Below are 21,805 nucleotides of genomic sequence, written 5' to 3'. Positions count from 1 at the left end.
TGCAAGGCATCCTGGGAATGATCCAGAGATGGAGGAAACATGGCTTGTGTTCTGAAGGAGTGTAAACATCTGGGCTAATAATCCAACCAGGAACCTTCTTGGCAGAGATTCCATCCTGGATCACTTAGTCTCTTGACCACCATGACCAGCCCTGATGTGGGGCTCCTCAGGCTGGAGGACTGTTCCTTGGTCATATCCCTCAGTCTTCACCCCCGCCGCCCCCCCCCCCCCCCCGACGGAAGCCCACAAAGCTCTTAGGTGCTTGTGTGACCTGTATTTCCTGCCTTGGCTCCTCCCCCAGCCCTGAGATTTCTCTGAGGGTGATGTCCATACAACCTGGTTTTGATCATCCTGCCTACAGTTTATCTGGCATTTGTGGCAGCTCTGGCTGCCTCTGGAGAGTGGGAGAGTGCAGCTTCCTCACAAATTTCTCAACCCTGAGAGGCCAGCGTTTGCTGATCAACTTCAGATGCTTCGGCCTCAGGGAAAAATTCTCAAGTGGGGAGATGAATTCCAGTGCCAGCAGGGGAGGACCAGACTCTGGGGCAGGAGGAGGCGGTGATAGCTCTGGGAGCCTGGCGGGGAGGAGGGAGAGCTGGCTAGGGGGAGGGGAGGGGTTGTGTGTGACTGTACCAGTGGGCTTGGCCTGGCTCTGCTGGGACACTTCGCACTTTTGCCATTTTTGGCCAGAAGGCTCTCCCTGCTAGCCTGGCTCTGTTCTAATTATACATTTCTGTGGAGACTCGCCTCTTCAGCTCAGTCTTGAAGTCTCTTTGGCCTACTCATGGGCTGTGTCCTGAAGGGAGGCCTGAGCCTCAGCCTCCAGGAGCCTGGTAAGACCCCTTGGCTCTTGTGGAAGCCCCAGAATCAGATTTTAGAGGAAGGAATAAGAAGTCCAGGACATCAGACCAGCACCCCCGGACACTCTGCAAGCCTGCTCTGCATACCTGGTAGTACCTCCCGGCTGGCTGGGGTCTCATTCTCTAGGCTCAACTTCAACACTACTGATGTTTGGGACCAGATAATTTTTTGTTGTGAGAGCCTCTCCTGTGCATTGTAGCATTTTAGAAGTCACTGGGCTCTACCCACTAGATGCCAGTAGCATCTACCCCCCGCTGAAAAGGGATTTACCCACACCTTAGAGGATGGCTTGTGAAAACCAGCAATGTCTCCATACGTTACCAGATGTCCCCTGTGGGCAAAATCATCCCCCACTTTTCACCATTGCTCTAGATCACCAATGCTCTCTGCCAGGAGTTTGACTGCAAGTGTGGCAGGATATTTTGGAAGGTGGATGGCCTGATTCAAGAAATAGCAGTTGCAGTGCCTGGCTGGCTCCAGTGATAAAGCATGAGACTCTTGAGGTCTCAGGGTCATGTATTCAAGCCCCACGTTGAGTACAAGCCCCATGTTGGGCGTGGACCTTATTTTAAAAAAAAGAAAGAAAAGAAATAGTAGGTGAAGGTGACTCTGGGTTAGTTTGTTTTTTTTCTGTGGAAAATCATCACCAGAAATGTTCCTCAGTTGCCCTGTTTGGAACCTTCTTAAGCACATCGTTTCTTTTTTTTTTTTTAATTTTACTTTTTTAATTTACATCCAAATTTGTTAGCATATAGTGCAACGATGATTTCATAAGTAGATTCCTTAATGCCCCTTACCCATTTAGCCCATCCCCCCTCCCACAACCCCTCCAGTAACCCTCTATTTGTTCTCTATATTTAAGAGTCTCTTCTGTTTTGTCCCCCTCCCTGTTTTTATATTATTTTTGCTTCCCTTCCCTTATGTTCATCTGTTTTGTGTCTTAAAGTCCTCATATGAGTGAAGTCATATGATATTTGTCTTTCTCTGACTAATTTCACTTAGCATAATGCCCGCTAGTTCCATCCACGTGGTTGCAAATGGCAAGATTTCATTCTTTTTGATTGCTGAATAATACTCCATTGTATATGTATACCACATCTTCTTTATCCATTCATCCATCAATGGACATTTGAGTTCTTTTCATACTTTAGGTATTGTTGATAGTGCTGCTATAAACATTGGGGTGCAAGTGTCCCTTCGAAACAGCATACCTGTATCCCTTGGATAAATGCCCAGTAGTTAAGCACATCATTTCTTAAAGGTGTCTGCGTCCTGGGTTTTATCTTTATAGTCTGTGTGCTACCAAGCACAGTGCCTGTAGGTTGTCAATAAATGTTTAAATGAGTGAGTGTACCTCCAACAAAACAACTTAGGTATAGTTGTACTAGCTTTCCTAAGATGCCACCACAAATCTCTTCTCCGAGAACAGAGTTTCTATAGGCGGAAAAAAGAAGGAAGGGATTGGATGGTCTCTCTTTCTCAGGAGTGTCCCCAATTTCCTGGAAATGGACTGGTTGTATTGGGCCTTTGCAGTCTAGGGAGGCCTGGTGGACTCTGTTCTGGTCTGTCCTCTGCCATTATCTAGTGGGAATCCCTGGACAAACCTGTTAATATGCCTGGACCTCAGTTTCTTCTGTAAAATAGGTTGAACTAGATGATGTCCAGAGTCCAAGGTTTTAGCTATTGTTCAGTGATTCCCTGTGAATCTGTAACCCAGACTTACATGCTTTAATCTGTAGTGTGTGGTCGTGGATGAGTAGTTTAACCCTGCACTGACATTTCTTTTCCTTGTGCTTTTACAGCCACTGTATACATCAGATCCTGGAGAGTGTTAACCACATCCACCAGCATGACATCGTCCACCGGGACCTGAAGGTACTACCCAGGCTCCCCTTTTGCCTTCTGCTTGTGAAGCATAGGCGCCACCTGGTGCCAGGGTGTGGTACTGCGAGGACCCAAACAAGGCTTCCTCAGGGCCAGAGGGTGGGTGCCTCATAAGGTTTTTTTTCCTTATACAGCCTGAAAACCTGCTGCTGGCGAGTAAATGCAAGGGTGCCGCCGTCAAGCTGGCTGATTTTGGCCTAGCCATTGAAGTACAGGGAGAGCAGCAGGCTTGGTTTGGTAAGAGTGACCCTGTCTTCCTGGAATGTGGCCCCCGCCCTTCCTCCTCTTCCTGATCTGCTTTCCTCTTTCAGAACTAAAAGCCAGACCCTTAATGGTCCTGGTCTCCTCAGAGACTGGAGAAGGGGGAGGGTACAGAGTGTACCCCTGGCCCTACGTGACTCAGTACAGTGAGTCTAGCTGTTGTCAGCACAGCATTCTTGCTGCCTCTGGGGAGGAATGGGAGCTCTTGGTAGGCACACGGAGTTGCCCTCTGATTTTTATTCTGGGCACTACAAGAAACCCAGCCTGCCATCTCTTGCTGCCCACGTGCTGAGAGCTTATGTAGCAAAAGCAGCAGGAATGAGAAGGGACTCGGGGGAAATTGCTGATGTGGTTTTAATGAGAGAGAAAGTGGGTTCAATGTGCCTCTGCCCTCTCTTCTGCTACAGGTTTTGCTGGCACCCCGGGTTACTTGTCCCCTGAGGTCTTGAGGAAAGATCCCTATGGAAAACCTGTGGATATCTGGGCCTGCGGTAAGCCCATTCCACACTCTCAGCTTTTTGATGTTAAGGGCCCTCAACTTCCAGTGATGGTGAGAAAGAGGCATCGCTATTCCTCGTGGGCCCCCCAAGTGTCTGGTGTGTGTGAAATCACGGTGTTTGCTCTAGTGCCCCTGGGATGGCTGTTCTCATCACTCGCTCCTCCCCAAATACTTCCTGGATTATACTGCATCCTTCCTGAAGAGGGATTTACCCACGCCTTAGAGGATGGCTTATGCCTAAAGAAATCCCTAATGTGGGTGGTGACACTGGGAGCGAAGGATAGCAGGAGGGGGCTAGTGGCACAGCATTATCGTCTGCCATCCACTTCCACCTCTGATATAACCTTGACTTTCTGCGTGGCTGAGCCCTGTGTGGCTTTTCTTGGTTCCTCAGTGAAGTAGGTGAGTGACCCCGATGACCTGTGTTCTGTCTCGTAGGGGTCATCCTGTATATCCTCCTGGTGGGATACCCTCCCTTCTGGGATGAGGATCAGCACAAGTTGTATCAGCAGATCAAGGCTGGGGCCTATGATGTAAGGACTGGTTTGTTCATGACCCTCGGGCTCTGTCCACAGGAGGGGACATGTTTAGTATGTCATGGGATATGGGGAGTGTCTGGGGACTTTGAGGACCCAAGGATGGGCATACAGGTCTCAATTCCTGCCACACCCTATCCCAAGAACAACTTTTTTGCACAGCCTTTCTTGGTAGTTATAAAATTGAGGAGCACATGGAAGCTCTTTGATCCGTTATTTGCAGAGAATGGCCTGAGAGGTGTGATGTGGTACATAACATAGGGACAAGAAGTGTCATGGCTCCTTCCACTGCAGTGCAGCCTTGGGCACATTGTTGAGCCACTGTTTCTTTCTAGTAGGAAAAAGATGGGGTTGAACCAGAAGATGGGATTGCTGGAATCCCCTTCCCACTCTGATCTGATATCCTGGCATTCTAACCATGATTCTATCTTCCTCTCCTAGTGTTTAAGTTTTGACACAGGTGCTGGGATGCCCCAGGGCTTCTCCATCTCTCTGCCAGGGAGGTTTAGATAGCACAGAATATCCCATTTATAGGAGTTGGAACGAAGACAGAGCCTCCCTTTCAGAGTGTGGGGCTCACAGATTTCATATGTCTCCTTTCCCTCTTCCTGCTTAGTTCCCATCACCAGAGTGGGACACGGTGACTCCTGAAGCCAAGAACTTAATCAACCAGATGCTGACCATAAACCCTGCGAAGCGCATCACAGCTGACCAGGCTCTCAAGCATCCATGGGTCTGCGTAAGTGTCTTCGCCTGGGGTGGAGGATCTCAGAGATGTCAGCCCTCAATATGCCCTTAGTACTCTCCTCACCCTCCTTTTTATGAACAGAGAATAATTCTGGGCCCTGAGCAAAGACCCAGCAGAGAGGGAGGGGGACTGGGTGGGGCCCAGGAGGGATTCAAGGAGGCAGTGGCCTAATTGGCTTCAACCTGTCTCTCCCCCACTTACTTGTCAGGTGTGATTTAGTTCTGATCTTGAATGAAAGCTTAGGTTGACCCTTGCAGAGTCTAGAGAGTTGATGGTAGAAAGCAGCTGGCACAACCCAAAGTGAATTACCAAGCTTAGGGTGCATATTCAGCTCTCAGCTGTCACACAACTCTAATGGAAATGTGACCAAGACCCAACAAATAAACAAAAGGGGCCTCTGGGCAGTTAAAAAGAGCATCTTGAAGTTCAGTCATAAAGCTAGGAGAGCCTCCAGGCTGTCAATGTGGATCAACATATTCTTTTTCCATGAACACTTCTATAAAGCTGAAATCTGTTTTTTTTTTTTAATATTTTTTAATTTTTATTTACTTTTGAGAGAGAGAGAGTGCAAGTGAAAGCGGGGGAGGGGAGGAGAGAGAGGGATGCACAGAATCCAAAGAAGGCTCCAGGCTCTGAGCTGTCAGTACAGAGCCCGATGCGGGGCTTGAACCCACAAGCCGTGAGATCATGACCCGAGCCCAAGTTGGACGCTCAACTGATTGAGCCACTCAGGCACCCCTGAAATCTGTTTTCAAACAAAGAAGAGGATCTGGTACAGTTAGGCCTCCTGACAACCATGGTGCATTTATGTATTTGCTTTTCCTGTGTTTACTGAGTGCCTCTTCAGTGCCAGTCACTGTGTGGGTACTGAAGATAAAAAGATGAGTAAAGCATGGTCCCTTCCCCCCAGAGATCTTAAAAATTATCTGGGGATGTAGGCACTCAAACAGCAGCCATTCTGCAATGTGACAAGTACATAAAAAAATCTAATGAGTGCACAGGAACTCTTGTTGTCTGGTGAGTAGTGAGGTTACTGAAGGCTGCATGGAGGAGGTGACCTCTGTCCTGGTTCTTGACAGCTGGCTGGGAGTTCCTCAGGATAACAACCTGAAGACAGAGGTTAGCATGGGCCAGGGTGAAAGGCCATGGGAAATTGTGGCAAGTTTAAGGAATGTTAAGTAGTTTGGTTGTAGATGAAGATATGCCTACAAAAATGCAAGAGAACAAGGCCAAAAAGATTCCATGACATACAAGTCTCTGCCTAATGAGTTTGGATTTTATTCTGAGAGCACAGGGAACCATTTAAGGGATTTAAAGAGGGAACGAAGGGGCGTCTGGCTGGCTTGGTCAGTGGAGCATGTGACTCTTGATCTCAGGGCTGTACGTTCAAGATCTATGTCGGGTGTAGAGATTGCTTAGAAAAAAATAAAATCTGAAGACAATAAATTACAAAAAAATAAAGAGGCAATGAAGTACACAGTTAATAAAGGTCACTTTGGAAGCTTTGTAGAAAATGAAATTGAAGAAGAAAGGAGGCTGGGGCAGAGAGCTCAGGAAGCTGTCGTAATTGTCTAAGCAAGACCAGATGAGGTCTTAGCTAAGGGTAATGATAGGAGACTGAGTGGTGTGGCAAAGAGTGGACAGATTTGGGAGATATTTGGTAGACAGAATCAAAAGGATTTAGTGACCAGTTGGATTTAGGGAGTGAAGGAGAGAGGTATCTATGGGGACTGCCAGATTTTGAGTTGGTAATAAGCAGAGGGTTGTACCATTCACTGATTCAGAGGAAACCCAGAGGAAGAGCCAGTTTGTGAGAAAAGATGATGATGTTAGTTTTATACATATCGAGTGTGGTGTCTGGGGACCTCTAGCTGGAGACATCAGATGGGTGGTTAGAAATGTGGTTCCAAAGATTAGAAAAGAAGTTAAAAATTGGAAATGTGGGTTGCAGTCATTTCTGTGTGGGTGGTGTTGAAATAAATGGGATTGTTTCTATGCTGATCGAATTCCCATTATGGCTTGTATTTGCTTCGGTAAGAAAAGAGATGGCCACTGAACACCAGCAAGTAAAGACACAGTTAGAGGAGCCAGCAAAGAGGGCTGGGAATGAGAACTTCTGTGGCCGAAGGAGGTTCAGGAGCAGGAGATCCTAAGAAACGAGGTCTCAATAAGGGATGGTCTGCCACAGAGAGTCCATGATAAAGATGGAGAAGAATCCATATACTCTGACCAATCAGAAGCCATTGTTTCATTATTTCACTGACAGAGGCAGTGGAGTGAGAAACTGAACCCTTTCTTCAGTGAGGGAAGAGGGAATGAGGGTGAGGAGAGAAAGAAATGGTACTGTATACAGAAGATGATGAGTCAGGGGAGTTTTATATTTTTGTTTAAGGAGAGGCTTGAGTATAATGTATAGAGAAGAATATAGTCTAGAATAAAGGATTAAAAATATTGACTAATTGAAGAAGCAAAGGTTGGGCTAGTAAAAAGAGGTTGAAATCAGATGAACATCACTTTGTGGATGGGGGTCTGAAGTTGAAGGAGTTCTTGTGTGATGATCTCTCATTTCTCTTTGTGGAAAAATTTATGCTTTGGAGGAGGAAGTGAAGTTATAAGACTCAGGAAAGGGAAGAGGAGGTTGGCAGACTTGCTTTGGGAACCAGGAAAAGGAGTGGGTCAGGGATGAGGGGAAGGATTATGGGGCAGCCCCATGGAGGGGCACCAGTCTGCATGTTGTGGGATTTATTTTTCTAGCAGACTAGCCAAGACAGCAACAGCAAAGGGAGGAGGGGGGCAGTGAGCAACTTAAAACAGATACTCAAGAACTGGGGATTATACTGTGTCCTGGGAGTCATTCTCATAGGCCCCACCCTCCACCATCCTATATAACTCAGTAGCTCCTGAGGACATCACTCTATTAAAACATTACATAATAAGTGATGCTTGTATTGATGACCCTGAGTCATCAAGGAAATCATTGTAAATCATCATAATTGTAAATCATTTCCAGTGGACTCTTTAAGGAGGAAGGAAGTTAGCAGTGATACACTGAAGAGAAATTACCATCCAAAATGATGAAAAGAATTGATACTTCAAGGTGAAGACCCTTAGCTTCTCAGATCAGCTTTCAGGTCCTTGTGGGGGTGTGATGAGAGGGGCTCTTGGAAGGGATGAACATTCTCTGTAGAGAGCAGGAACACTGCCTGTTCTCTCACTCCTCAGGAGTGCAGTACGTGCTCAGCCAGCAGTTGCTGAAGGAGTTACTGCATGAGGATCACAACACACAGGATACTCTCTTCCATTCCGTAGCCTCCCATTTCCCAAGGAAGGGGAGAGGCTGTCTCATGCACCCTCCTCATCTAGCATCAGTTATCAGTGATGTTTTCATGTTCGGATTTTTGTCCTTATATAACCTTGAGTTCGGGATAGTGCTTTTGTTGTAAAAGCATTTCACATCTATGACCTCATTTTATCTTCAGATCAACTCAGGGGTGGCTGAGCACAGAGCCAACAGTGCTAGGACTAGGGTGAGGGGCAGAGGACCTGGCAGGAGGGCTCACAGGTCTGTCTGTTTGGGTTCCAGCAACGATCCACGGTGGCGTCCATGATGCATCGTCAAGAGACTGTGGAGTGCTTGCGCAAGTTCAATGCACGGAGAAAACTGAAGGTGAGTCTTGCCTTTCCAGGCTGCCAGCATCCTGGAATCATGGCTTTTGACAGGACAAAAGCCTGTCCTAACCCATCAAAAAGGAAGCTCCCCTTCTGGCTGGAGCTGAGCTGTGAAAGTTGTACATGTTGGGAAGCCCCAAAGACCTGAGGCCTTGAGGCTCTGGACAGCAGCTGCCCTCTGCCTGAGACCAGGCTGTGCTTTTCGAGAGTTCCAGCTGAATTGACAGGCCCTTCTTCTTTCCCCAGGGTGCCATCCTCACGACCATGCTTGTCTCCAGAAACTTCTCAGGTATGTTTCCCCAGCCGTGCACTTTAATTCCACTGAGGTGAGTGGGTCAGAACAGGGTGTTGCCATCCCAGTGGTGGGTGTCTCAGGCAATACCTTGACCAATATGAAGATGACCCTGTTTTGAGGGGCTGCTGCTGCTGGGTCCTATTACATGAGATTCTGGGGGACTTCTCTTGGGTTCACATTTACGAATTCTATTCCCTAAACCCTCCCAAAGAGTAAACTGCCCAGCCTCCCATTTACCTTGTCCCTGGGGATTCTTATTTAATTCTCTAAAGACTCTTAGCACTTTAAGCTTTTAGCCAGTCACTAGGGTATTGGACAATGTGCTGGGGAAAAGAAAGAGATGAGATGTAGTGAATCTTCTCAATCACCACCATTAATTTGCCTACTGGGACCATCTCTACTTTATTGTGTCTAAGTAGGGATGACTAATAGAAATTTTTCCAGATGCTTAAACATTTTGTAGAGACTGTGCTTAAAATATGCTCTGTGATACTAGTTGTGTAAAAGTAAAGAAATAGAGACCAGCAGGATGAAGGGAAAGCAACTTGCTTAAATTTGCCTGAGAAATTGGGATAGTTGGGACCAGTAATTTGTAAATCACACTTGGCATGTCTTTTTAAGATGCAAGACACTCCACCCCACCCCAACCCAACCCCATGATTGTTTGCCCTCAGTGGGGAAGCCCAGTGGCTTTCTGTGAGGAAAAGGTTAATGTCAGAACTTAACTGAAGAAAGAAGGTCTCTTCCCAGCTTGCCTTTTCCCCTCCGGCCTCCACAGCCTTGCAACCCCCAGCCCCACTGTTTTGGCTGAAGACCCTTTCTCTTGTTCTCATAGCAAGATTCCTTCTCTTGCTTTCCTGTGCTGACGTGGAGACAGAGTTGTGAGGCAGCACTTGTGTAGACAGCCACTCTGGGCCAGGGTTGCCCCCTTGATCAGGAGGGGCTTGTCTGTGCTGATTCAGGATAACCTAAGGGCCCTGAGTCTGAGGATACTGCAGATGGGAAGTCCTGGGTCTTCATGAGCTCTACCCAAGTGAGAACCTGGGGTCAGGACTGGAAAGTGAACCAGGGAAGTGTCCCACCTCAGGACCATCCCCTGTGTTTCTGGTTTGGGACTCATTCTTATGTAGATATCCATAAGGGGAAGACTTTGGTTCTGGATTCAGCTCTCACAAATGAGAGCAGGACAGCACAGCTTGGCTGCCTCCAACAGAGATGGACCTGTAGTTCCACATCAGGCTTCTTGTCTTCCAATTACTTGAAGCTTCTACTTTCTCAGTGTGAGAGCTTTCTGGAGGACGGTCAAGGGCATTTCTGTGCTGACCTAGAATGGTGATCTGTTGTCTCTCCGAGTAGAAGAAATGTGAAGACAGGCCACTGCGTTTCTTCTAGACCAGGAAATCAGTAGCATGTGCCCTGTCCCAAGGCCTCCACATCAACCTCCCTCCCCCATCCCATTTCAGAAAATTGGTATCCTGGTTTCAGGAAATTGGTCTCTCTGTTAGGACAAAGTACTTTCACTCATCCCTAAAGAGCCTCCTGTCCTTGCTGCCCAGACCTTGTTAGCCTTTGAGCTCACTTTGCCCTGGGTCAGAGGAGACCCAAAAAAGTGCTGCAAGCACTCTAGTATGACTCTGGGACATCTGGGGATAGAGCCTGTCTCTAAAAGCTGCTGCAGAAAATGGTGTCACCAGGTATAATCAAGAAGGAAGGGCACCTGTGTGTTTTATTTGGGCATGAACTAGGCCATTTTCTGAGTTTACCCCAAATAGGGGGTGCAGCTTAGCCCTAGACTCTAGCAGGTTAGCTAATAGTGGAATCAGGGCTTCTAGAATGTATTGCTTCAGCAGCCTTTGTTTTCTTTCTTGAGGCTCATTTCTTGGGCATCTTCACCCTCAGAATACTGAAATACAGGCTGAGAAAAGCTGGCTACCTCCCTTGAAGAGGGCAAGCAACCCGTGTCTCTAAGGAGCTAGAGGAATAAGAGAGGGATAGGCAGCTAGGGCCCATCAGTGAACCGAGCTGCACAAGGGCCATGCACCCGCCCCTGGCCCCGAGTGCCAGTGTCCCTCCTGTTTGGAATATGGCCAGAGGAAAAGGGCTCTCTGATAATATCCTCATGTAAGTCCCCTAAGGAGGGAAGGTCTGAAGGTGAGGCTCAGTTTCCTCAACAGCCTCAAGCGAGGGCCTGGCTGCCTCAGAAAGGACACCATCTCTCACCGATTCAGGCTTTAGACCCTCGCCTGAGGTGCTTATGGGACAGGTGCTGGAGCTGTGGTAATCCCCACACCCTGACCGAACCCAGTCCTCTCAGATCCCCAGACTGCTGCAGGGCTGGCTGCACCTGCTCATCAGCCTGCCCCTGGCGCCTTCGCTCCCCCAGCTCGGCTGGCTTGGCCACGCCGCCTGGGCCTTGCTGTGCGTGGGCGGCCAGCGGTTCCCGCGCCTCGTGCTGGGGCATGCTCGCTGCTGACTGGCCCCTGTGGCTTTGCGGCAGCTCTGTGCACTGAGAGATTGTATCCCCTCAGTTGGCAGGCAGAGCTCCGCCCCCGCCTCGCCTGCCGCGAGCGCCGCCGGCCTGGCCGGGCAAGGTACGTGGCATGAGTCCCCCGACCGCCTGCCTCGGCTCCCTGCCACCCCACCAGGAGGGCCAGCATGCCAGGCCCACTCACCAGGGAGGCGAGTCCCATGCTTGCGGGCTGAGATGGGCATGCCGGACGGACCACCTAACTTGGCATCTGCGAGCGCATTGGTGTCACAGAGCCCCCTAACCAGCCGTGCATGCTGGGCGCTTGCCAACTCTCAGGAGGCAATAGCCTGGGGACGTGGAGCTGGGCAGCAGGAGGCTTTCCTCCAGACGGCCGAGAGCCTGGCCTGCCTGAGGGCGAAGGCCAGCGGGAGCCCCCAGAGACAGTCCCGGGCATGGCTGGAGCTGCCCAATGCTAGAACTAGGCTTTGTCAGCACTGTTGGCAGACCCCACAGAGGAAGCCATGCCTCTCAAAATTGTGAAGTCTGGCATTTGCAGGCCTCCAGGTCTGAAAGGCTATAGAGTGCAGAAGCTGTAGAGAGAGCCATCCCTGGTTTTGGATGATAGCCCTGCCACATCCTGAACAAGTCATGTCAGCCCTCCCAGCCTTAGTTTCCTCATTTCTCCGGTGGGGATAATAAATCACGTGGCGATGATTCCGATCACGTATGTCGAAGGCTTTCAACCCTGCCTATATAGGACAGCTTGTAAAACACCCTGATGCCGACACCCCCCACCCCAGACAAATAAAATCAGAATCCTAGGCAGGGGATAGGCATAATGATTTTTTTAAGCTCCCCAAGTGATTCTAATGGGCAGCCAGGGTTGAAAACTCTGGTGTATACAAAGCACTTAACACAGTAGGTGGTCGGGCATAGTAGTAAACACATAAAAAATATATAAATTTTAAGTCGCCCCCGCATGGAGATAGGACCATAGGCCACTTCTGGGACGTCAGAATTCTTGTGATGGAGAGATCCCTAGTCTTAGATGGGACCCAACTAGGGTAGGAATGGCCACTTGAAGGGAAGAATGGCAGCAGTAACAGTGACAATGGTTTACACTTAGTGAGTACTTGCTATGTGTCAAGGACTCTGCTTAGTGCTTTTCATGCATGGTCCCATTAGATCCTCACCACTGTCCTGTGACCTAGGCCCTATTTTATCCCATTTTATAGATGAAGAAACTGAAGTTCAGGGAGGTTAACTCACTCAAGGTCATACAGGTAGCAACCGGGAGAGCCAGTTGTCATGGTGGATCAGACAGCTGATTCCATCCCCCTGTGCCTCCCAGACTCTGCCATCCATTGTCTGCTACCTTCCTGTGGCCTTGGTGACCAGCAGGCATCACCAGCCTTCCTACACGAAGCTCATCAGCCTTGAGCCTCATCCTGTGCCTGGCTAGAATCTGTTTAATACCTCATTATTCTGCCCACTCCTTCCTGCTCAGTGGGTCCAGAGAGTAGACTGAGGAAAGAGGGGCAGATAGGACCCAGTAAGCCTGGTAAGGACCTGCCCAGTCAAGGCTTCAACCCCCTGGCAAAACCCTCCTGTAGGTGGTCCTGGTCTCTGTGTCTGTGTCTGTCTGTCCTCACGTCTGGTCTCCTTTGTGAACTGTGACACTCTTGTTTCTTAAGAGCTCTTAGGAGATGTCTTGCATCCTTCCAGCTTGGCCGTTCTGAGGAATTTCATGGCATCTAAGGACGGAGCCCTCACCTTTCACCCTGGCACTCTGCTTCCAGACCTGGGTGAAGTTGTTGAAGGCAGAGTTCCTAGTACCCCAGGCAGCTCCAGTATTGAATGTGGTTTCTCCTCCTAAGTGCAGTGTGTCCCTGTTTCTGCTGAGCCCACTTCCGTGGCAGAAGAGATCCCAGGGTGCCACCCTGAGGGTCTGATGCAGCTTGAGATGCCCTTCTTGCTTTGAGGCTACCAGGAGGGCCCTTTTCCAGGGGCTTCAGGAGACTCCTGGCCCCCTTGTCAGACACAGCGGACTCTTGCGGATCCGGCTGCCAGACTTCAGGTTAGGGAGAGAGTACAATGCAGGAGACTTGATTTTCCTTTTTGTTTTCACAGCTGCCAAAAGCCTACTGAACAAGAAGTCGGACGGTGGTGTCAAGGTAGGTGTCTCCACCCCTCTGGCCTGAGACTGGTCTCTCTCCCAATGTCTCTATGGGGGGTTCTTGGCACTTTGTTCCTCCTTTCCCAGAAACCCTCCTATCCTTGCTTTTCTGCTTTAAAACCGGAAACCTTTGTGCTCAGAACAGCAGGTTCCATTGGCCTGAGAGGGCAGGAGGAAGATGTGTTTCTTTTGGCCCTAGTTTGATCATGAAGACTCAGAGGAAGTGGTCTAAATTATAATTTACTAGAGCTGAATCCTGAACCTGACTACAGACACATGCGTCATCTCCATGGCTTGACTCTCAGGGGTTTTTTTTAGGTCATTTGGGTCAGTCTTCTCATTTTCTTTTTCTTTTTAGAGTGCAGATCCTTTTTAACAAATGAAAGCAAAGTTTGCCTGGTTAACTCAGGGTACCAGGGCTTGGAACTGGAAGCCACTATCCTTTTAGTTTTTTGTCCTTATCTCCAAAGCACTTCCAGAACCCAGCTCAAATACCGCTAAGTGAAAGTGTCTTATACTCTCTTGAGGCATAGCCTCCTCAGAAACAGATGAAGGACATGGTGTATCACAGCTTGTTCCCATTTAGGGAGCTTTCCCTACGGGATTGTGGCAAAAGAACAGGGGCCCACAGGGACCAGCAGAAAGCCCTAGTGGGAGTGGCTGCTTGGGAAAGGTGGAAGAGAGGTGGCTAGAGGTCTTTACAGGTCCCAGAGTGTTCTGTAAATGTTTGGGGGCAGAACAGGTCCTGGGGCTGGGGCAGGAGTTCATACTATCCTGAAGCCTACCAATTTACACCATAGGATATTTCAAACTATGAAATTATCCAAACTTTTAAATTCCAACAAAAGTTTAAATTGGGCCTTTCCCCTGGATCTTATGTCCCCGCTGAGATATATATGTGTGCCCCGTTTCCCTCCCCCTCCCCTTCTTCTTTTTCATTCTCTGCATGCCTGCTTCTGTGTACTTCTGCCCCAAGGAGGGGAGCTTGGGCTCCACACACACCTGCTGACATAGAGTGGGGGGTGACCAGCAGTCCCCCAGTTATAGGGACATGAACTGGATGGGTGGAGCCAAGTTAGGAAAAGGTAGAAGGTTTAGTTGGAGAGAAAGTTTGCATATTTCTATCTGGGAAAGAAGCTAGAATCAATTGTTCTTTACAAAGTATTTAATAAGTACCTATCAGAGGCCCAGTGCTGTACTCAATTCTAGGGGCACACAAGAGATAGAAGGGGTGATGTAGTTTTCATCTAGCTTTGAGAAGTTGCAAAGTTAATAGAATAGGAAAATGGACATACCTGAAATCAGCTAGGCACTGAATGGTATTGATTCTGGACCCTGCATTGCATGGTTCAGTCCAAGAAGCTTCTGGGCAAAAGCTTATTGGAGAAGACTTAAAGGATGTAGGAAGACTGGAACCCAGTCACTGATTGCCTCTAGTGAATGGGATTGGTGGTGAGGACAGGGTGGAAAGACATATCTTTCGTTTTTTAGTTTGTACACGTGTATTTTTCCTTAAAATGAAAAGGCATTCCTTCTATAACTTAAAAACAACAAAGTAATTGTATGGGTTCTGTCATGCATATTGATGTTCTCTGCTCAACTGGAACATGGGGTTTGTGGTAGAAGGATATCTAAAATACAGCTGGACTGGTCTGGTTGGGCAGAGGGATTAGAGGTTTGTGTGTCAGACCACAGGAAATATAGGCCACTGAGCAGGGAAGCTACAGCAAGAGCTATGCTTTCAAAAGATTTGGCTAAGGGTATAAGGATGAATAGAAGAGGGTGGAAACTAGACACAGAGGTATCAATTAGAATGATCTAGGCATAGAGTGAAGAAAAGGTGATTAGAAATAGAAAGAGCTAATATTGAAAATACTTAACTACCAGAAGAGCACAGGCACCAACTAATCAGAATAGGCACTGCCTAGGGGCACCTGGGTGGCTTATTTGGTAAAGCATCTGACTTTGGCTCAGGTCATGATCTTGCAGTTCACGAGTTCAACACCTGAATCGGGCTCTGTGCTGACAGCTCAGAGCCTGGAGTCTGCTTCGGACTCTGTGTCTCCCTCTCTCTCTGCCCCTCCCCCACTCGCACTCTGTTTCTCTCTCAAAAATAAACAAATATTAAGAATAGGCAGTGCCTTGGGGCGCCTGGGTGGCGCAGTCGGTTAAGCGTCCGACTTCAGCCAGGTCACGATCTCGCGGTCCGTGAGTTCGAGCCCCGCGTCGGGCTCTGGGCTGATGGCTCAGAGCCTGGAGCCTGTTTCCGATTCTGTGTCTCCCTCTCTCTCTGCCCCTCCCCCGTTCATGCTCTGTCTCTCTCTGTCCCAAAAATAAATAAACGTTGAAAAAAAAAATTTAAAAAAAAGAATAGGCAGTGCCTGTAGATAATTGGTCCAGCTGTATCCAAGAATGGGAGGCTGTGATTAGAGGTTGGCTGCCCCAACTTCAAAGGAAGTTGACACTGAATATGTTAAAAAGGACCCATCAAAGATAATGTCAGAGTTCCTTGAAGGTTGGAAGAATTGGTAGTAACTCTGCTAAAAATGGGAGTAATTGTGAAGGAATGCCCATTTTGATGGCCAGAGTTTTATTTTGACCACACTGAGATTGAGAGACAGGTGAAGATCTGGGTGGAGAGGACTTTTAAGGTGCTGGGAAGTACCTGGGGTAGCCCAGGGAAGAGGTCAGTACTGGACCTGCAGATAGGGCTCATATGAGTGAATCACAGGAGTTCACTCATTCAGCCAAATTCCATGCTTTAGGAGCTGGGAAGATAACACCATAATCCACCCTGTAAGGTGTTCAGAGTTGGAGAGAGACAGAGAAACCAGCGGTGCCCATGTAGTCTGGTAAGGTCTATGAGGGAGGTGTATATAGGGCAGGTGCTGGGGGAGTAGAGGCCAGCATCTGAGCCAAAACAGGAAATCTTCCTGAAGGAGATGGCCCATGACCTGAGTTTGAAGGACTCCTTTGATCTTGCTAGGTTGAAGTGGGCAGGAGATGGGGGGGATATTCCAGGCAGAGGAAATAGCACAAGATGTATAGGTTTGAAACAGTGTGGTGATTCTGGGAACTTCAGTAGCTCTGAAAGCCTGAAGGAAAAAGTGATTGCACGACGTAGGACCTGAAATAAAGCAGTAACAGCCGAGGTGGTAGTAAAAAGATGGATAAAGGAGACATTGAAGGACAGGTTTCTGATGGAACTTTCTAGATGGCTGCCTCCAAGGATGAGTGTTAGGCATAGCCTTGTAATATTAGCTTAAAGAACTAATTAAAAAGATATAGATTCCAGGATCCACCCTGGAATTCAGATTCAGGAAGCTTTGGGTGGGAGGTGGAATCTGAATTTAATAATATTCCCCTTCTCCCATATGAATCTAAAGCGCATGAAGGTTTAAAAGTTCAGTAAATGCATATTTTCAGGGCTGTCATTGAGAGGCTGGAAGAAGAGGAATCATCAAAGGAAACAGAAAACACAGAAGAGGTGGGAGAAGAACATATGTGTACAACATTGTCTGACCTTACAGAGCACTGAGAAGGAGGAGGACTAGGCAAAAAAAAAAAAATCGTTAAATAAATTGCTTTAAATGAGAACGTATGTGGGGAACCCAGTGCCTGATCCTGCTATGTGCTCAGTACATGAGTTTTGTGCTTGAGAGAAGACTTTGAATATAGTAGCTGGATCAGAGGCAAAGATGCAAATGTTTAAGAAGGGAATAATCATCCAAAATTAAATGGCCAGCAACAAGTTGAGGAAAATATTCACAGCAGGTATGATGGGAAGGGTTAATATTATTTTTATACAAAAAAGCTTTCTCTAACAAATAAGAATCCCCCCTAAAATCCAGTAAATAAGTGGTCAGAGAAGATGCACTGACAACCCCATAAAGAGGAGGTAGAACTGGTTAATAAATGTGGATGTTTAGCCTTGCTAGTAACAAAGAAATGCAGGTTGAAATGAGGTGCCATTTTTTGACTCTTAAGTTTGTGATAGTAGCATAAATAACAGTGGCCCTTTCTGAAACAGTCTGCGTGTCAAAAGCCATAAAAACGTTCCTGCTGTTTTTACCCTTTAATTTTACTTCTGGGAATTTGTCCTAAAGAAATTCAAGGAGCGCCTGGCTGGCTCAGCTGGTAGAGCAGTAGAGCGTGTGACTCTTGATCTCAGGGTTGTGAGTTTGAGCCCCATGCTGGGTGGGGAGATGACTAAAAAAAATAAATAAACTTTAGAAAAAAAATAATTTCATGTTCAACATGACATTTGTAATTGAAAAAATTGGAGACAATTTCAAAAGTCAGTAAGATAATGACCAAATAATTACAAGAACTCCATTTACTAGACTTTTACAAAGTTATTAATTTTCATGACTATATAATGTTTTATATTAAGTAAAAAAAAGTGGGATATAAAGCAATTCGTACACTATCATCTAAATTTTGTTTGAAAAAATGATATGTTTTTGATTATATTTGGTATATATCATGTGGATAGAAAAGGAACTGGAAGAAACCCCATGAAGTATTAATAGTAACTTCACTGGATGATGGGAATTTGGGAAACTTTTATTTTATATATTTTTCTATGTTTTCTACCTTTTTTACCTAGACCGTGCATTACTTTGATAATCAGAGTAAAAATCAAAATACTGTTTGTTTCAAAAAGTAAGGCATCAACTTGTATGTAGCTTATAATGATGTTTTTTTTAATTGTGTAAGAAAAAAGACTAGCAAGACAAATAGGATTAGGTGGGTTTTTTTCCTTCTTTGTTTTCCAAGTTGCTTATAATATGGCTACAGACTTTTTAGAATCAGGAACATGTATATAACAATGAATGGCGTGGCTGGATGGAAGTACTGGCAAAGGCAGAGGGGAGGGCAATGCGAGATGTGTGGGGTTCAACTTTTCTGGACTCTCTTGAAGGTCAAGGTCACCACATGTGTATATGAGGGAGGCCTATGAAGTTGCCCAAAAGATGCTGACCTGTGAGCATCCTGGGCTCTTATAGACCCACCTTTCTTTCCCAGCTTCCCCTTCCCAATTCCTGGTGTTTAAGGTCTGTAGAGAGGTTTGTTTCTCACTGTCCAGAAGTTTTCACAAGATGCTGAGCTATTAGCATTGGTTTGAGCATCGACTCTTTTTGAATTTAGGGACCCCAGGTTCTGGTTAGACTTATTTAATAGTGGTATAGGGACCCAGGGTCTGTAGAAGAATGACAGCCACTTGTGAGGACAAGACTCTGGGCGGGGGGGGGGGGGGGGGGGGGCACAAACTCTCAGATCCTGAGAGGCCTCTAGTTGAGGACTAGCCCCAAGGCCAGAATGGCCATCCAGTTTTAAAAAAAATGAAGGAACAAAAGAAAAAAACAAGGGATATAGCCATTTCCTTAAGTACTGTTTGGATATTTGTTTAAGTATGGAAAGTAGGTTTGAACCCTTTTCTGATTTCAAATTTTAAATATTTAATTTTTAAATAAAAGTGAGATGTGATTCTTTAAAAATGATCTGGTATTGAAACAATGCTGCAGTGTGCTGGTTGAGAGGAGCTCAACTATACATGGTTGAGGGCAAAGCCCCGAAAGGATGGAGAGAGGAACTGGAAGAAGTCTACTAACCCAGTAGAAACTAGCCCTTGGGTAGAAGAGGATTATCTTAGGTTTTCCTGCAGGACAGTTTAGGAAAAAGAGAGGCAGCTGGAATTGAGAACTTACTCCCCATTAGGTGAAGCAGACAATAGAAAGTGCTCTACCTAAGGTGAAGTCCAGGTGAAAGCTTGACAGCATGTTCCTGAAAATCACAAGAACCAAGATTAGGCCTGGTCGGTGTCCCTGCAGTTTTCACTCCAGTGATTCTGGGCAAGTTAGAAACCTGTGCTCTGCTTTAGCCTGGGGAGAAACCAGTGTCCACAAACCCAGTTCAACTCAGCAAAAGTTTGTTGATCATATGCTAACTTTAAGGCATTTTGCTAGGCACAGAGGAGATTAAAAAGATGGACCTTCCCTCACATTGTAAACACTCTAGTTGGATAAAAGGATAAGTATGGATGTAGCGCACCTTCCTCTTTTTGAGGAATAATTTTGGAAGTAAAATCTCATTTTTGGGCATAAATGAAAGACTAATGCAAAAGTAGTCCAATTAGGGGTTTGTGACTGGCTCAGTCAGTGGAGCATGCAACTCTTGATCTCAGGATCGTGAGTTTGAGCCCCACATTGGGCACAGAGATGATTTTTTAAAAAAAAAAGAAGAGGGGCCCCTGGGTGGCTCAGTTAAGAGTCCAACTCTTGGTTTCGGCTCAAGTCATGATCTCACGGTGTGTGAGTTCGAGGCCTGCGTCGGGCTCCGTGCTGACAGCACAGAGCCTGCTTGGGATTCTCTCTCTCCCTCTCCCTCTGCCCCTCCCCCGCTCACTCACTCTGTCTCTCTCTCAAAAATAAATAAATAAAACTGTAAAAAAAATTTTTTAATTTAAAATAAATTAAAAAAAGAAGCAGAAGCTGCCCAATTATATTTAGGCTTTCTTTTCCTTTAGATGTAATTTTCAGTTCTTTTCAATACTTGTAGTCCCTTTCTTTTCAATTTAATACCGTCCTGAAGATGTCTTCTAAAGTAGAATGCAGGCTCTTGAGGAAAGGAGCATTTATCTGACATGTTCACTGTGCCTAGAATAGTAGTCAGACAACAGATAGGACATGTTCCAAGGGTACTTCTGTCTCCCAGCAAGCTAATTATAAAGTGCTTTCACCTTTTAGACACAGCCTTCTGAGATGTACTTTCAGTGTTCCATGTGGTCTTTATGTTTATGCTCTTGTTTCACATCTGAGCATAAAGTCCATGAGCATCTGGCTGAGGGCTAAAGAATCACTGCTTTCAACATTCCCCCTGGTTCACATCTTGATGTCTTTGTCATCACCGCACTTTTAATCACCAGCACTCCTATTTTCCCATTTCCCACTAATTCCAAAATGCAGTGAGATACTGTAGTCTTATAAATGAGCATGGCCACACTGACAAAGAAAGGGATGCTACCAATTCACTGTTTACAAGATGATTTTCAAAAGCTCAGCATTTTTATCTGAAAAGCAGTATAGGGGTGCGGCAAAAAACAAACAAACAAAAAAACTAGGTTCAGAAGTATAATGTCTCTAAAGCTGAGGATGGCCCCGAGTGGCTTTTGCTATTTACCTGGTAGCTGCTTGCCCAAATTTTGGGCAGACCTAGTAATGAGAGAAAATAAATAACCTTATAGGAGAGCCAGCCTTGTAAGCCCAAACCTATCAATTTGCAGCAAAATGTTACCTTCATAAACTTGTGAGTTCATCTCTTCACAAAGCTTTGAGCAATGCTGAGACATTTTAGAATATACTAAATCTGTGTTTGTGAACCTGACAGCAAAGGAGGTCTTCTCCCAGGGTCTGGAGGGATTTGTGTGCCTGGTGGTCTAGGTGCTGTTTTAATCCTTCTGGTGCTGGGCTCCAGGTCTCCTTCTTCCACTCTTTCCTCCTGAGGCAGAGCCCGCACTGCTGCACTAACCTGCGGCGTCTCTGTGCTTCTCTTCTTACCTCCTCTTTCCCCTTCTCTTTCCCTTTCGCTGTGGTGTGTCCAGAAAAGGAAGTCGAGTTCCAGCGTGCACCTAATGGTGAGCCTTGCCTGCCCACCCATCTGCCTCCTCCATGCTGCCTGCGTGCCCGCCTGCCAGCCACGCAAACCCATTCTGCCATGTGCGTGTGCTTCACTCATCCTCACTGCATGTCTGTGCTGTGTGGGCAAGCGTGGCCTGTCCTGCCAAGCAGGGGCCATTGCCCAAGGTTTCCCGGTGACCTAAAAAATGGGCATCGGAATGTATGGTATGGCACCCCCTGCTGCAGAGCTTGGACTGCCTCCAGCAGCCCAGGGCAGGAAGTGAAGCTAGGAGGGACTCGGAGCCAGGTGGCAGTCACAGGGAGAGACCCTCACTCGCTATTGCTCAGGAGGAGAGGCCCTGCTCACTGGGGCCTCCTGCTACAGACTGGTAGCTGGTGGGCATCTGTGTGGTGGGCAGAGGACCTGGTTGTAGGCTTACAGCCCTGAGCCTTACTCTCAGCCTTTTCCCCTATGCAAGTGCCCATTAACAGGCTGTGCCCAACATTTCATCCTTCCCCACCCACCCCTCAGGAGGAGCAGCTGAAAGAATCCAGAGAACGTACCTTTCTTTCTCATGGGACACAGGCCACCAAGGGGAGGGAGCACAGCAGCCTGAATTGTTATGAAACCATCCATTAAAGCCAGAGGTCGGTCCACCTGGGTGACATCTCAGCCTTCTGCAGATATGGCAGGCTTAAGGGCACCCTGGAGTTCTTGCTCCCTGCCAAGATCTCTGTCTCAGCTAGGCTTTGCAGGGAGGGCAGCCTTATCCAATGATTCCCAAAC

The 21,805-nt window shown here is 47.1% G+C and overlaps 1 protein-coding gene across 21 annotated transcripts in view; it reads left to right on the top strand.

Moving 5' to 3' along the window:
* The window catches only part of CAMK2G (calcium/calmodulin dependent protein kinase II gamma), a 56,188-nt gene that overhangs the window by 21,654 nt on the left and 12,729 nt on the right, over positions 1-21,805 (top strand). For 7 of the 21 annotated variants that reach the window (XM_045439650.1, XM_045439660.1, XM_045439645.1 and 4 more), the window contains 8 exons: positions 2,664-2,736; positions 2,880-2,982; positions 3,414-3,497; positions 3,944-4,038; positions 4,658-4,780; positions 8,373-8,456; positions 8,705-8,747; positions 13,354-13,397. In XM_045439650.1, the coding sequence (XP_045295606.1) occupies positions 2,664-2,736; positions 2,880-2,982; positions 3,414-3,497; positions 3,944-4,038; positions 4,658-4,780; positions 8,373-8,456; positions 8,705-8,747; positions 13,354-13,397 (649 nt within the window). Of the gene's footprint in view, positions 1-2,663; positions 2,737-2,879; positions 2,983-3,413; positions 3,498-3,943; positions 4,039-4,657; positions 4,781-8,372; positions 8,457-8,704; positions 8,748-11,281; positions 11,345-13,353; positions 13,398-21,002; positions 21,036-21,805 lie in introns of all 21 variants that reach the window. The other 14 variants (XM_045439640.1, XM_045439643.1, XM_045439647.1 and 11 more) reach the window with 3 other exon arrangements.

The sequence above is a fragment of the Leopardus geoffroyi genome, chromosome D2 (assembly GCF_018350155.1).
Source record: "Leopardus geoffroyi isolate Oge1 chromosome D2, O.geoffroyi_Oge1_pat1.0, whole genome shotgun sequence".
NCBI lineage: Eukaryota > Metazoa > Chordata > Mammalia > Carnivora > Felidae > Leopardus > Leopardus geoffroyi.
This window is presented reverse-complemented; position numbering and strand designations above follow the sequence as displayed.